The sequence below is a fragment of the Populus alba genome, chromosome 1 (genome assembly GCF_005239225.2).
Source record: "Populus alba chromosome 1, ASM523922v2, whole genome shotgun sequence".
Lineage (NCBI taxonomy): Eukaryota > Viridiplantae > Streptophyta > Magnoliopsida > Malpighiales > Salicaceae > Populus > Populus alba.
Window position 1 is genome coordinate 32,322,905 of NC_133284.1, and position 16,004 is coordinate 32,338,908.

A 16,004-nucleotide genomic window follows, 5' to 3' on the forward strand; every position below is an offset into this window, starting at 1 on the left:
ATTTTGTTCGTGTTGCTCATTCTTTTCCCAAGTGTTATTGTGATTTTCGCTTCCTTTGGGAGAACTGGTGAAGAAGCGTCATCTACTCTCTACAAAGAGTTTCCAAAAGTGTCAGTAACTATGGAAAGCCGAATCAACCAACATTATTTATACCCTGGATTTTCAGTTCTGAAACCTTGGAACTCCCTCATGCCTTTTTAAGATTCTTTGCTCGTTAGAGAAGACAAGGTGGTCACGAAACTACATGATGCATTGAGGACCATCCATGTTGCTGGTAGTTATCCCAAAAGATGGATCCAGAAAAGATTAAGCTCTGATCATCGACGGTGCCCACAAATTACATATCGCTACAGTTTTGATTGCCTCAACACAATCACATACATGGGAGGATAATATTAAGCAAGCAGTAACTGCAGTTCCTTCGACGCTTCTCTGCAGGAGGCAGAGCGACTTATTGGCGCGCGATAAACACCCTAATCTGCAGAATGACAAGATAATAAACCGTAGAGGTTTGGATTTGTAAATTAAGGTATTTACAATTCAGATCCAAAAGCAGATTAACTTAAACAAAATTTAACTCAAGTGAGAACATTCTGTTAGAACCCAGGTACTGAACTATTTGCCAGCGTTCCCGAGTGGGGCACACGCTGTCCCATTGCGTTTTAAGAAATTAACTGTTTGCACACGTGCCACCAGTTTTGTTTAATTAATATTTAATATATATAAATATCTATAAAATCAACGTAAATAATAAAAAAAATCCTTTGAGAATTCTGTTGATTTTAATTTTTATTTAAGAAAATTAAAAAGACCCAAACGCATAAGCATTGGGATTTTTATTCTATATTTTAATAAATAATTTGACCTATTATGTAAAATAAAATTATCAATCTAATCTATTAATAATGGCCAAGATAGAAATAGAAGCGAAAGGAAAAGTAGTGCGTTGATTTAACTAGATAGAATGGACTACCGGGTGTAGCTAGATCAGTTTCCGCCTTTAATAATTGAATTACATTGGCGGCCATGGCTGCCAGCAGAGAAGAAGATTATGCGGTGGCTGGTCCGAACCTTCTATGTTGAATCTTGAACGAATAATTGAGCTGGGGATTAGTCATCAGGGTTGCTTTTGGATGAGACTAAAGAAAAGAAAGGAGAAGTGACGGGAACTCTTCTAGACGGCAAAGTTTTGTGATATTTTTACTAGGTCTCATAGCTTGACGTTCAGCCTGGACCCAGTTGTGGCGGGTTAAGTGAAATGAAATCTGGCAGAGTTAACTGGATTCTTTTAATTTTGATGTCCTGTTTAGATTGATAGCCAATCTGGTCTTAGCTTTTGTTTCAAGCCAGCGGATTCTTGAATCAACCTGAGCAAATAAGAGACTCCTTTTGGACGGTCAAGTCTGTATCATATTAGGAAATATTTATATATTTTTGTGAATAATAACACAATCCATTTTGAACTTTTTTTTGTTTTGCTGTGGTTATTTGGGTTAGTTTTAAAATACTCTAAAATTAATGATTACATAAATTTTTAATAATTTTAATAATTTTAAAATTTTGTGGTACTTGAATTCTGAGATCATTTAATTAATAATTATATAAATTTTTAATAATTCTAAAATGTATAGCATTTAGACTAATAATTTTTAAATAATAAATTTAAAATTTAATTAGTTGAGGATACCTCTTCATATAATTGCAAGAGCTCTCATGAAATAAATTATTTGCTGCATTCATGTTGGGTCGACGATAACTGTACTTGTTGAGATATAATCGTTCTCATATCTTTTCCGTTTATCCAAATTAAAGCGTTGAAAAAGATTGAGACAAATAGGAATGAATTCAGGACAGAGAGAAGCTGGCAGACTACCACCAGTCAAACACCGATCCAGTGGAGGTGGCGGCTTCATTTGTGGTGGGTGGACTAAACTACCAACAGTTCACTGGATCCTCCCGGAGGGAACCGGGAAGCCTTATCTTGGTCTGTCTGGCTTAATAGTGACGAGGGTGGAATGCTCCTAACGAATTGGCCCATCGCTTCAGAATTGAGATAGAGCTGGGATTCGACGTCAACATTCCATCAAGAGCCCACTGACCGAGCACTCCTCCCATGGGGGGCCTATTAGTACGTATATGTGAGCTTTTTAATTGTTTTTTTTCTGAAATAATATCAAATTGATCAAGTAACATTTGATTATTATTTTAAAATAAAAAATAGAAATAATAGAAACATAAATATAAAAATAAATGTTTTTTTTTTTTTACAATTTTAAAGTAAATTTTTATATTTTTAAAAGAAGAGGTACAAAGAAATATTTTCGGATATAATATTTTTTTATTTTTTATTTTTGAAATATCCTTGTAAAAAAATAATATTTTAAAATTCTCCAATTAAAACATGTAAGAATAAAAATGATTATTATCGTAGTTTTAAAAACTAGCTTACAGATCAATTCGAGACAAAGACTAAGTCGTTAGTCGAGGCCTTAGTCACAAATCAGGCTGATCCGAATCAGCGTAGGAATAAAAATAATTATTATCATAATTTAAAAACCCAATTAAAGGGTTGGCTTAAGACCAGACCATGAGCGATCATATTCAATGTAAGAACAAAAATGGTTATTATTATAGTTTTAAAACTTAATTTGAGAGTCAGCCAGAGCAAAACTCGAGGTCATGCATTGGGACGGTCAACTAGGGTTCACCCAAGCCAATATAAAAATAAAAATAATTATTATATAGTTTTAAAACCCGATTTGAGAGTCGATCGGGGCAAGACCTAGGACATGGGTCACGAGGATCAACATGAGTTAACCCAAGTCAACATATTGATAAAAATAATTATTATCATGGTTCTAAAATTCAATTTGCAAGTTGATCCAAGACAAGATTGAAGTCACGGATCAGGAGGGTTAACCCATAAATTCTTTTTAAAATAATCAAAGCAACCTTGTTTTGATTGTTTTTTTTTTCCAAAAAAACTCAGCAAACTTTTGACCAATGTTTTATTCCATGCTAACCTAGGTTTTTCAGAGAGTCAAGTTGAGTTAATCATTTCTTTATTTTTCTTAAATCTGGACTAGTCCATGCCTTGAGTCGACTTTGTTTCATGTCATCCCACCAAGCAGTCCTTGTTTTATAACTAAATTTATTATTAATTTCAATACTTAATATAAAGTAAAGTAAAAAAATACAAGTTTGACAACAATATATACCAGGGGTAAAATAATTTATTTTTATATTTATATTGTCTTATTCACTATAATCAAACAAGATAAAGAGACAATCACTTTGGCTTGTGCATCATCACCAAATGAATGATTTTAAAGTACTAAAATTAAAATTAAAATTATTATTTTAATTAAAAAATATTTTTAACTCAAGAAATGATAGAAATGTTTTTACACAGGTCATAAAACATGGATATCTCTTTAAAAAAGTGATCACTCTTTCTCCTTGTTTGAAATATCCGCAGGACGTCACCGAGATTTTTTATATAGTTTATTTTGAATACACCCCACGGGAATCCTTCTGATAGTACCAGAGGTTTTCATTTATTTCTAGGTGGATGTCGAGCTTGGGAGACAGGAGCCCGAGAAAACCTAAATACTGAGCGGGAAGGCATCAAGCCATGTTAAAAAGATTAGAATCATTCAGCTAGACTAGCGGGGTGATTGTCCAACGAGAACACGTTTTTTCACGCCAGGGCTGTATTGTGTTTTTCTTAACAATCGAATCCTTTATTTGCTGCGAATTTAACAAGTGAAAGGGATGATACTGCAAAATATTGATGTATAGGGTGGAGATGTGACGTTGGTGAGTTTATAAAGGATGAAAATGAAAAGTGTAACGTTTTTAATTCAATGTTTATCTGGAACGCTGATGATGTAATGATACCAAAGGAGACACTCGTAACGGTCGCCAAACAGAAACACGTTGTCGACAACGGTAACTTCGAGGAAGTTGCGCTCGAGCGGGTCGGCACGGGACCCATATAAAATCTTCGGAGCTAAGAAAAAAGAGATCCGAGTAGTTCACTGGCAATGAAAAGGAAAGACAAGAGAGTCAAAAACACTCTCTAAACACTGCCACGATTCCCAATCCCAGTCACATCCTTAACGTGTTTGACCTCTTCTTGCCTCCACACACTCCCCCTCCTGCCAGTATTTTCCCGACTTCGGTGCCCTTATTCAAAAGATGCTCTTCCTCCTATTTTAAGATAAAAATAATTCAGTTTTTTATACACCATGAAATTAATGATTGAATTCCAACCCGCGGATTCATATGTATTTTGTTTGAATTGGTATAATTGATCACAAATGAAACTGAATTTAATTTTATAATTTCTCGATTCTTTTCACAACTCTAAATTAAATACTTGTTTAGAAAAGAAATAAATATTATTTTTAAAAGTGTTTTTTATTGTAATATATATATATAATTTAATTTTAGTATTAGTAAACATGTCAAAATAATGCAAAAATTAAAAATAATTTTTTTTATTTAAAACTATTTTTTTTTTAAAAAAATAAATTCAAACACCACCTACAATATATAGTATCTTCATTTATTTTACGGAATGAACAAGTTTTAAGTTGTGAGTGCAGAGAAAAACTTTTGGTTTTTTTTTTTCCCCATGGTTTTGAGAAAAATAATACAAGATGCGAAAATATTCAAGGCACTAATCATAATTCTTTTTATCAATAAATCAAACATCCACATGGATACTTTGGTGAATATTTCAGAAAATTAGAAGCCAATGAAATCATACAATCATTGGTAGGAAATTGATAAAAAGGCAAATAAAATACATATTTATTTAAAAAATCGTCACCGTAAATCCTGACACGAAAAAAAGCACACACTCCCACCAATGGATATTGCTAGGAGATCGTGCGAAGAACAAGTAAAATTCCTCCAAATCCAAGGACTCGTACCATTATTCGAGGAGAGTTCTTTGACCCCATCTCCTTGCAAAAGAGGAAAAATAAAAATAAAAATCTCCCAGGGATAAAACGGACATTATGACACCCCAAATCAGTAGTCAAAGGACCTACCACAATCACCGCCTAGCATTATTTCCACACGCGATAAGGGTTTTTTCTTCCCCTTTAAATAACCATTCCTGTGAAACGAAAACAGAAACAAAGACACGAAGTCGAACCAGAATTCACAGAAACAACAAAAGCTGCAACAAAAACCTAACGTTTTAAAAAACCAGATCAAACACCACACGAAAGGAAAAAGAAAAACGATGTCGTGCTCCGTTGCGGTATCGAATTCTCCTGTATTTTCCCCATCAGCAAATCTCTTCTGCAGCTTATCATCGGTATCTATACCTTCATCACCAGCAGAAACAATAGCACTAACACTGACCCATTTAAAATCAACAACACAATCTCCATCTTCTTCTTCCACCACTAGTTCTTGTTCGTCCCCTTCATCCTTGTCCCCTTGCTCTCCGTTTCGGTTTCGCCTTCAAAAACCACCATCTGGGCTCAGTTCTTCTTCCTTGGCTTCGGCTTCGGGGTCAGCCGCGACGGTTTTGAAGAGGAAAAGACCGATGAGGTTGGATATACCGGTTGTTATGGGGTTCGGAGGAGGGCCAGCGACGTCCAGGGCAGGGGAGGAAGCGGAGGTGGAGAGAGAAGGGTATGGCTATTCGGTTTATTGTAAGAGAGGGAGGAGAGAGGCTATGGAGGATCGGTTTTCTGCTGTCGTTGACCTTGAAGGAGATCCCAAGCAGGTAATTTCATAGTTTTCTGCTGCGTCGCCTTTTTTTTTTTTGTTTTCTTCTCTGCGTTTTAGTATGACTATTCATCAAATTGGCATGTGAAATTAAATTGTTTTGATGAATAAGTTGTCTGAATTTATTGATTTTGCGGAACTTCCTTTAAGAGATGATAAACCTTTGCAATCAAGATCATGTTACTAAAAAATTTTTTGGTAATCATTAAACTTGAATGGGAATTAGACAATAACGTGTTTCAGTTTAGGGGATTTTAAATATGTATCATAGAATTTGAAAACGATTCTGGTAAATGAAGACTTCTGATAATCTAGACACGTACTTTTGGTTACGGAGACTTTCATGGCTAAACCAAAGTTCCAAATTTGCTATATGCTGTGTTAATTAAGATTGTTGATTTAGAAATATACATTTTGTCTGCAGGCTTTCTTTGGTATTTTTGATGGACATGGAGGTGCTAAAGCAGCTGAATTTGCAGCTGGGAACTTAGATAAGAATATTTTAGATGAAGTAGGTAGCAGGGATGAGAAAGAAATTGAGGATGCAGTTAAGCATGGTTATTTAAATACTGATGCCCAGTTTTTAAAAGAAGATTGTAGAGGTGGCTCCTGCTGTGTGACAGCTTTAATTAGGAAAGGGAACCTTGTTGTATCCAATGCTGGTGATTGTCGTGCTGTTATGGGTAGAGGAGGTGTTGCTGAGGCCCTGACAACCGATCACCGGCCTTCTAGGGAAGACGAGAAGGACAGAATCGAGTCAATGGTAAGCAGTTCATCACCATATTAAGCACGTCGTTTCTTATAAATATGGAGTCTGAGGAGAGCTTTGTTTGAACTGGAACTTAATGATTTCTATGAAATTCATTTTGCAGGGTGGCTACGTTGATTTGATACATGGAACTTGGAGAATTCAAGGATCCTTGGCAGTGTCTAGGGGAATTGGAGATAGGGATCTTAAACAGTGGGTAATAGCTGAGCCTGACACAAAAATTGTTACAATTAAGCCCGAAGATGAGTTCTTGATCTTAGCTTCTGATGGCTTATGGGATAAGGTATGTTCTCACAAGCAATCTTTGCTCTTCTAAATAAAGTGGTGTTCATATGGAAGTCATTTAAGCAATTCCACCAGCTTAGATAACCTAAATAAGTTTTTTACATGGTTTCAGGTCGGTAATCAAGAAGCTGTAGACCTTGCTCGCAGTTTGTGCATAGGAGTCGAGAAGGCAGACCCGTTATCTGCCTGTAAAAAGCTTGCTGATCTCTCCGTTTCACGAGGCTCCTGTGATGATATTAGCGTGATGCTGATCCACCTGGGACGCTATGTTTGATTCATAAAACCCTTCTCGATAACGATCCACTGACACGTGTAGGCTGATGGATATTTATTTTGTGAAAGATCCTTGCAAGCTGGGAGCTGCAGGATGACTATAAATATGGTGGTAGTGATGACAACAATCGAATAATTATTGTATTTAGATTTTAGAGTAGTCTGATCTAGAAACAGTTATAGCTTTTGACAATCTTGGGGATTATTTCACCCATGGAAAGATTGATTGAACATATTAGGATTCGCAGCTGATATTCTTTTATTCATTCATTCATTTATATTTAATTCTTTAGCAAAAATTTCATTTCTTTGGTATCCAGCTTATATCAAATTGCTCAATAAAGATTTGCTAATATATTTTGAAAGTATCTTGGTTTACTTTGTGACTTGGCATTTAACTTTCCGGATGAGGATTTTCTCTGCTTCAATGGGGCACACCATATGCTGCCAGTTGCTTCTTCAGTAGCAATTCGCTATGGCTATACAGCGATATCGACAATAAACTAGGAATTAATTCTAAGATTAGGTCCATGTTCCGCGTGATTAGGAGGTAAATTCATCCAGCTAACAAACAGTTCAACGTCTGACTTTTCAACAAGGTCCTTTTCATATACAAATTATAGTATTTGAAATAAATTCCTTGCTACTTCGTCCATCCTGCCTTGCAAGTTATTGTTTACTTACTAAGAGCTTTAACTTAATTCTAGTATTATTGACCGAAAATACCATCATGTTAAAATAGAAAAACAGTGGAGGAAATGAACCTACACGCTTTGACCAGATATTTTTTTTATTAAGGACCAATAAGATTCTATTCCAAAAACTAATTTCTTCATTCCTGCCTCCAATGACCCTCTGAATTCTAGTTGGACATAGACATCATGGTCATCCGGGTTAGTATTATCTTCATCTCATTGGTTTAAGCAAGACAAGAATACGAATATAATCGCATTAGACACAAAAAGATGGTTCGTTGTCTGCAAGGACCCGTTCACTCAATTTGACCCACCAGGAGCTCATGTCCAATGAAGACCAAGCGCCTCGAGCTCTATCCACACCACAAGTTCATGATAAGAACATGGCCTTTCGTCCAAGGGGAAAGACGGGTTCTTGGCTTCTCGGAGCTGGTTCAAGTTACTTGTTTTGGTGTTCTTAATCGTATCAATCCACTAGCCAGACATAAAATGATCGCAACTATACTCACAAAAAGCATATGCGCATGTCACTGCATGTGTTGCTTGTTTAATTTGGTGGTTCCGAAGATTACTTTGAAATATCTCATGCAAGTGTCCCATCAAACATGGCATGGGCTCTAAGGAACTTCTGGGTCCTTAACTTGTTGTCCTTCTTAGAGCTCGTTTGGCATTGCTGCCAAACCGGCGTTTTGTAAAAATTTAATTTATTTTTTGTTAAAATTGAGTGACGATTATACTTTCTGGATCGTTTTGATGTACTGATGTCAAAAATAATTTTTAAAAAATGAAAAAATATTATTTACATGCTTTTCGGCACGAAAAACTATTTGAAAAGCAACCACTACCACACTACCAAACACGCTCTTAAACGGGGACATCAAGATATTTTGCAATGCTCCACCATTCAGCACACAGTCTACCTCCTCAGTCAAATAATTTAGGCGTGACAGCTAAAACGACAAGAGAAATTGAAAGGCTTTCTGACGTGGGATTCTCAGATACACAGATTAATATAATTCTCTATTGAAAAAATCAACGCTTGAAAGTTTGGATCGATCCACACTGCGCTGTACATCACTAAAAACTTGTGGAAATATTAGAGCCAGATTGTGATGCCTAGATCTAATTTTCTTCGGGCTAACTGATTAAACAGTACTATACGGTGCCAATCAATCGTATCCTTCTTCTAGGTTTTTGTTTTTTGTTTTGGGGTGCGGGGGGGTTCAAAACTGGAAGGAGGGAAGCACCCTATCATCTGGGCAGCCCAATTGATGTCTTGATTCAACCTATTGAAACATGTCCCAGACATAAAATATGTGCATATATTTTGCTTCACGTGTTGTTACTTGTTTGGGTGGTGCTCATTATTGGGCGTATTAAAATTTGTACCGAACACTAAAAATATAATCATAGATTCAATTATACAATTGATTAACCAAATTCCTGCAATATACACGTTTACGCGCGCGAACTTCTACAATTTTTTTTTTTGGCTAAGCAGTGCAGCTAAAATAATATTAGTCCCATTTTTATTTTTTTTTAGATTAAAATTTTTAAAAATTTTAAGATTGTTTAATTTGATATATTGGTATTAAAAATAAAATAAAATAAATTTATTTTAATATATTTCCTAACAAAAATATTGTAAAACATAACTTTTGTTAAACTCCTAATCAATCCCTAAACTTTTCAGTATATATGTAGGATTGCATTAGAATGTATTACAAACAAAAATTTATGATAGAGGTTTATTTTTTTCAATCAAATACTTCAATGCTAATTTTTTTTAAAGGAATAATTCATGAGCTAGCTTTTAATTTTTGATCGATAAACCAAATATTTTTATTTTTATTTTTATTTTTTATGAATGATTTATTTAAAAATTAAGAACGTGCATGATTTTGTTATAGATTAATGATCACCATAATTGTGAATGCATTGATTCTTGACAACTGGCTGTCTTGTTTATGCATGAACGTTGTAGTTCATGCACGTTGGATTGTCGGCCCTCTGATCTGCGTCGCGGTTGTTTTGTCTAGCTCTCCGACGTCGACGATTATCCGCATCGGAGGAGGCTGGCCCCAATCTCCTGCTTTCCTTCTGAAACGAATTCTCTCTGTGATAAACTAAGGAAAAACTTATGGTATAGTATTTGTATGAGATATATAACCCTCAAACTTTGCCATTTTGTGAGTGGATTGTTCTTTAATCCCCGTACATTAATTAAGTCAAGGTGGACAGAATATATATTAATTTTGATTATAAAATATTTGATCACCACAGGATTGATTTGGTGGGTCGTCATGGGTAAAGAGTTACTTCTTCAATCGTGAGGTTGAATTACTTAGCAGATTATTTAGTAAAGGGAAGAAACTAAATTAAATATAAAATCTCCCTTTAAGAGAGATTGAGTTAAATCGTGTAAGCATTTGGAATCTACATCTCATCGAGAGCCAAAATGACTTTTACCGTTCCTAAAAAAGACAGAAGGAAAAGACTAGAAGTCTCTCGTTCTTTGAAATCGCGGATATTTTGAGCGTTTGGCAATTCTTCGAGGACCACAGCATATTATCTTCAGACATTGTTGATTTGCCAAGTGGAGTTCCAAATTAACGAGCTCACGCAACTTGAAGCTAGCTCTTTCCTTTCATTTCAAGGCAAGTCACCCAGGTTTCTTAACTTTTGGATCTCGAGTAGTCCAAGCCTCTTCAAGTTTAAGTGGACGAAACTCAACTCAACTCTCCTCTTAATTTCTTCACGCGTAAAGAATTTGCTCGAACCCCTCCAATTCACACCTCTCGGCCTCTTCTCTCTTTACCGAATCCTCAACTAAGAAACAAATTGCTTCGTCTTAAGCAAATGATCTCAGCCCAGGAACATAAACACGTGGCACATGGACATTCTTAATTAGCATGTTAGACCGACCGACAATCTGTCATCATGGGAAAGAGTCACCTGATGACTTCATAAACTTCGGAGAACAAATGCTACGGGGGTCTCCTTGCTCAGTTGTTGGTGCATACACTTAACGCGTGGCCACAGATATTAGCAATTTTCTTCTATTGCAAACAAAGCACTCGGAGATTAGTAGATAGGATACGGATGAGTAATGGGGTCTTATTTGGAAGGGGTGGTTTTTGGATTGAACTATTCGTTTAGCAGAACAGATTTTTAATCATATATCTTCTAGTATTTTAAGCTTTTGTTTGGGAAAGCTTGATCTCCTCTAGTAGTTACAACTTCTGAAAACTTATCTCGAGATTTATCTTCATGTATTTGTTAGTAATTACCCGTTCTTGACTTGAATTGTATATGCGTTGAAACTTTTTCTTTCCCTCTTTTCATCGAGGGTTCAGTTTGGTGGGATTTTTTAGGTGTTGACTTTTAAGGAAGATAAATGGATTTGCTTGACATTATAGTTCATATCTTTTACTTTATACAATTTAGTCTTTACATATAAGAAATGGTCTCCGGATAATATACTTTTTTTTTAAAACAAACCATCCAGTGGAGCAGACAAGGAAAGAAAGTCTTTGATCGGTGAAAATGCAATGGCATAAAATCTTATCATATCCCGAGTTGATACAGGAAATTCTATCCTTACTCCTCAATAATCTGGCAAGGTACAATGCAAATACTAATTAGGAAATGCGGATAACTGGCTCTTTACATCTGGCATGATCATTTCTCCAAACTTCTAACTCTGCTCTCTTGCACTTGCCCAATCTGGTAATAGAAAGTTAGGAAATGCGGATAACTGGAAGTTCGTGGAAAGGTGTCCTTTCCAATCCTCATCCTTTGCATGATATGGATTGGTGTTGTTGTAGACTGTAATTGTCACGCAACGAAATTTCATTTCAATAAAAAAAAATATAAATGGACCCCAATTTATTTACATTGTATAAATATTAATATCATAAATAAGCATTTAGAGGAATGCTGTCATAGTCTTATGCACGAGGGCACTCCAACATAAACACTTCTAGAGTTACAATATAATGCATGGACAATGGCAGATTCAGCAGCGGTATGTATCAGTGCATACGAGCAGCCGATTCAAACTTAACACGACTTCTGACCTGGATGGTGGGCTGTTCAAAGTGTGCAATAACACAACAGCACTAGCATAATGAGTTTTGTTAGGTTGACTTATAGTTTGATGGGTTTCAGACCAAGGAAAGTTGTAATTGGTTAGGCAGTTTTTGGTAGTTGATTGTTTAGGGTGAAAATTAACCGCATCTATTTTAGGAGGCATTTTCTTGGTAGTTTTCTATATTCTTGTAATATAGATAAGCCAAAAGGTTCTGTAGCATGCAGAGATAATTGTGTATTGCACACACAAAGACTTTTGTGTATTTCTTTGTTGAAGGTGAATAAAGGTTGAGATTATTTCCTGTAATACTTGTGTTTTTGTATTCAATTTCGTTACTTGTGTTGTGTTTCCTTGTCTATAATCAACAAGAGATTGAGGGAAAGACTCTTAGGTATGTGAAACACTTAAATTGTAGGCTATACACAAGTGAAATTAGAAGAAAGGTTCAGTCTAGGAGGGGAACTAGACTGTTACATAGAGCTGGAAAATTTTGATGAAAAATCTATCTCGATGACAAACAGAAGAGTCAATGCTTTATTGGAGGAGTTCTTGAGGCATTATGTAGCAATGACTTAACAAAATTAGCTGAAGTTACTGTATAGTGCTCATATTTGTTATGACCTTTACAAGTCATCGACCACGGATGTAAGCCCATTTTAATTGGTGTTGGGGGTGCAAACTCAAACCCAAGCTAAGATAATTGTACACAAATAAGTGGGAGGAAACCTTTTGCGATAAGTTTGTTAAGGAAAGACAAGAGCTATTTGAATATGCTCAGGCAGGCAAACTTATGTAAGAATATGCAAATCTAAAACGAATACCGTTGGAGTTTGTGGAAGGTGATAGGGTGTTATTGAAGTTGACTCTTAAGATTTGAAAGAAGATGGTTAGGAAAAATCAGCATTGAGGACTGGTGCCACTGTATGATAAGCCGTTTGAGATAAAAGAATGAACATGGACTGTTGTTTATAGATTAAAGTTGCTAGAGAGACTAAAGCTTTACCCTACATTTCATGTGAATTATTGAAGTCGTTTTATTATGATTAGTAAACAATTTGACAATCGGACTGCTAAAATTCTGGACCACCGAAGACTTGGACAAAAAAATCAAAGGACTTAATTCTTGGTAAAACAAGAGAACATATGAGAGGTTTCATGAGAAAAAAACACTAACTTGTGGCAGTTTGAAGACCTTGTGCAAGGTTACCTCACTTATGTTCCGGCAAAGACATCAGACTCTTCAGGTGATGGTGATTTGTCATGGTCTTACGCACGAGGGCATGCCAATGTAAACACTACTTGAGTTACAACAACATGTATGGGCAATGGCAGTGAGCATGGGAAATAACAAATTGGGCAACGATGTGTATCAATACGTGTGAGCAGCGAATTCATGCTTTACACGACTTCTGACTTGGATGGTGGGTTATCCAAGGTGTGCAACAACACAACAACACTGGCATAATATGTCAGGTTGCCTTACGGTTTGATGGGTTCAGACCAAGGGAAGTGGCAATGGGTTAGACAGTTTTCGGCAATTGGGCATTTTGGGTGAAAATTGTCCAATTTTTTTTTTTGAGATACAGTTTCTTGGTAGTTTTTTGGATACTTGTAATATAGATAGGCCAAAGGGTTGTGTAACATACAGAGGTAATTATGTAATGCACACACAAAGTTTTTTGTGTATTCCTTTGTTAAAGTTGAATAAAGGTTAAGTTTATTTCTTGTAATACTAGTGCTTTTGTATTATGTTTCGTTACTTATGTTGTGTTTGCTTGTTTATAATCAACAAGCGATTGAGGGGAAAAACTCTTTGTTGTGTGACACATTTAGATTGTAGGCTAAACACGAGTGAAATAGGGGGAGAGGCTAAGTCTAGTTGGGGAACTAGAATGCCGCGTAGAGATGGAAATTTTTGACAAAAAATCTGACCCTATGACAAATGCCAAAGGCAGGTGCTTTCGTTGTCACCTTTAGACACTCGACATCTAATTATGCCGTGTATACCTTGAAAAAAGTGCATCACTTGCAATCGATCTTTTCTAGTAATTCATTATTTGTAATTATATATTCTTTTGAAAATTTAACCTATAACATTAACTATAATTTTTTATGATAATTTACTATTTATATAAACAATAAAGCATCTTAATAAATGTTTTAAATTTTTTTAAGATAAATTTAAGTCTTAACTTAGTTGGTTAATGCATGTGACAAGTATGAGGTTGCGGGTTCGTGAAGCGCTCTTATTTTTACAAAATATGACTTGTGTAACACTTTTTTTTTTTTTTTCAAAAAATAAGGGGTTAATGATTAAAAAAATAAAACAAGCCCACTCACCCCTGATAATCTCTTATGCATGTGTGGGCTTGGCTCTTTGTTGTTGTTTTTTTATTCCTTGTTTCTTTGGACAATACAAATTTTTTTTACTGGATTTACACACTATTTAGTTTTGACATGTTTTTTCTAAATATTATTATAAATTTTATTTGAATTTTAATAATTATGTATTTGATTTGAAAATAATAAACTAATAATATATTGTTTATGAAAATCCGATTAAAATTGGTTGTTTATTATTAAAATATTTAAACTAGAGCATGATATTGTATTTATGATTTTTAAGCTTTAAATTACACAAATATGAATATATTATTTTGATATTTTAAAAAAACATAAACAATATTTCCAGTTAAAAAAGCTTTGTTAGCTAAGATAAACAAGAGATGTGTTGATAAAAAATTATTTTTATAAATTTATTTTTGAAAAAGATTATATTTTTAGGTTTAATGACAATGTCAAAATATTTACCTTGAAGTGAATTTTGTAAAAATCTTAAAAAAATAACGGATATACAAAATAGTATAAACTATTTGTTTAGACTAAAACTGAACAATCGTTCCTTCTATTAACAAGATAACTCATCTCTAAATATAATTTCTCCGCGAAAGAAAATTTCTGATTGAACAAAATTTTATCTTCGCAGTATCTTATTCTGATCGAGACAAACAAGTGAAGGGCCATGAGCATGAAAAGGAGTGGGAGCAAGAGCCCGTTTGATGTACAAACTCTCTTAAAGAAGTTGACTCTTTGGTGTTTCTTGGATCATTTTTAAGAGCGTCTTCCTTTTTTTATTTTTTTTTATTTTTTATTTTTTTATATGATTGGTCTAAATGACTAGCTGTTTTTAAAATCTCACTGCATGTTCTTACAGGGTCAGAATTTGTTCTACTTTTTGCGTGTAAGAAAGTTGTTGCTTCATGCATGCGTCTAATGTTGTTTAATTAGTATTTGTTCCAGCTCTTGTGTAGCCACATAATTTATTTTTAAGAAAGTGGTTGCTTCATGCATGCGTCTAACGTCATCAATTTACAGGAGATATGTCGTTTTGACTATGCCATTCGTTTACAAGGAGAAAGATGTCAGAAAGAGAAATGTTGAACATGGAGAAGGGCGGAAAGCTTTGTCGAAGAAAGGAAATTAGTTCGGTCGGTGAGATTTATCTACTAAAATATTAATAATTTTTTGGAGTGTTTAAGATCAATGCACTTTTTAAGTCTTAACCAGTTGCAAGTTGAAGAGGAACTTTTTAATTACACGTTCCACATTAGAGTAGTTAAGGAACTGTTTGAGAATGTGATTACTTTGTCAAAGAAATTAGTTTGGTGAGATTTATCTACTAAAATATTAATAATTTTTTGGAGTGTTTAAGATCAATGCACTTCTTAAGTCTTAACCCGTTGCAAGTTGAAGAGGAACTTTTTTAATTACACGTTGCAACATTAGAGTAGTTAAGAGACTGTTTTGAGAGTGTGATTGAGGTTTATTTTTCATGTAAAAATATATAAAATAATTTTTTTTATTTTTAAAAAATAATTTTTAAGATCAGCGTATAAAACGATCTAAAATATATATAAAAAAAATTATTTTTCACAAAAAAAATTAAATTTATTGGACACACATGTTTGGCCTGCGTTTCTAATTGTAGTCTAAGTATTATCCCATGAATTTAGACCATAAACTATATTTTTTTAAAATTTAAATATTTTTTAAAATAATTTTTTTATATTTTTAGATTTTTTTAATATATTAATTTCAAAAATAATTTTAAAAAAAATAAAAAAAAAATATTATTTTA

At 34.4% G+C, this 16,004-nt stretch overlaps 1 protein-coding gene across 1 annotated transcript; it reads left to right on the forward strand.

Annotated features, from left to right (window-relative positions):
* Positions 1–5,124: 5,124 nt before the first annotated feature.
* Positions 5,125–7,386, forward strand: LOC118055619 (probable protein phosphatase 2C 25). Its single transcript, XM_035067577.2, has 4 exons — positions 5,125–5,749; positions 6,176–6,514; positions 6,624–6,803; positions 6,918–7,386. Exons 1-4 carry the CDS (start codon positions 5,258–5,260, stop codon positions 7,077–7,079), a joined length of 1,173 nt encoding a protein of 390 aa, XP_034923468.1. The 5' UTR covers positions 5,125–5,257; the 3' UTR covers positions 7,080–7,386.
* The last annotated feature ends 8,618 nt before the right edge of the window (positions 7,387–16,004 follow it).

Excerpts from the sequence above, each read along its gene's own strand:
- LOC118055619 (XM_035067577.2), top strand. The coding sequence starts at position 5,258 with ATGTCGTGCTCCGTTGCGGTATCGAATTCTCCTGTATTTTCCCCATCA. Across the intron at positions 6,515-6,623 it reads AGGACAGAATCGAGTCAATG|GGTGGCTACGTTGATTTGAT; the intron begins GTAAGCAGTTCA and ends TTCATTTTGCAG. Across the intron at positions 6,804-6,917 it reads CTGATGGCTTATGGGATAAG|GTCGGTAATCAAGAAGCTGT; the intron begins GTATGTTCTCAC and ends ACATGGTTTCAG.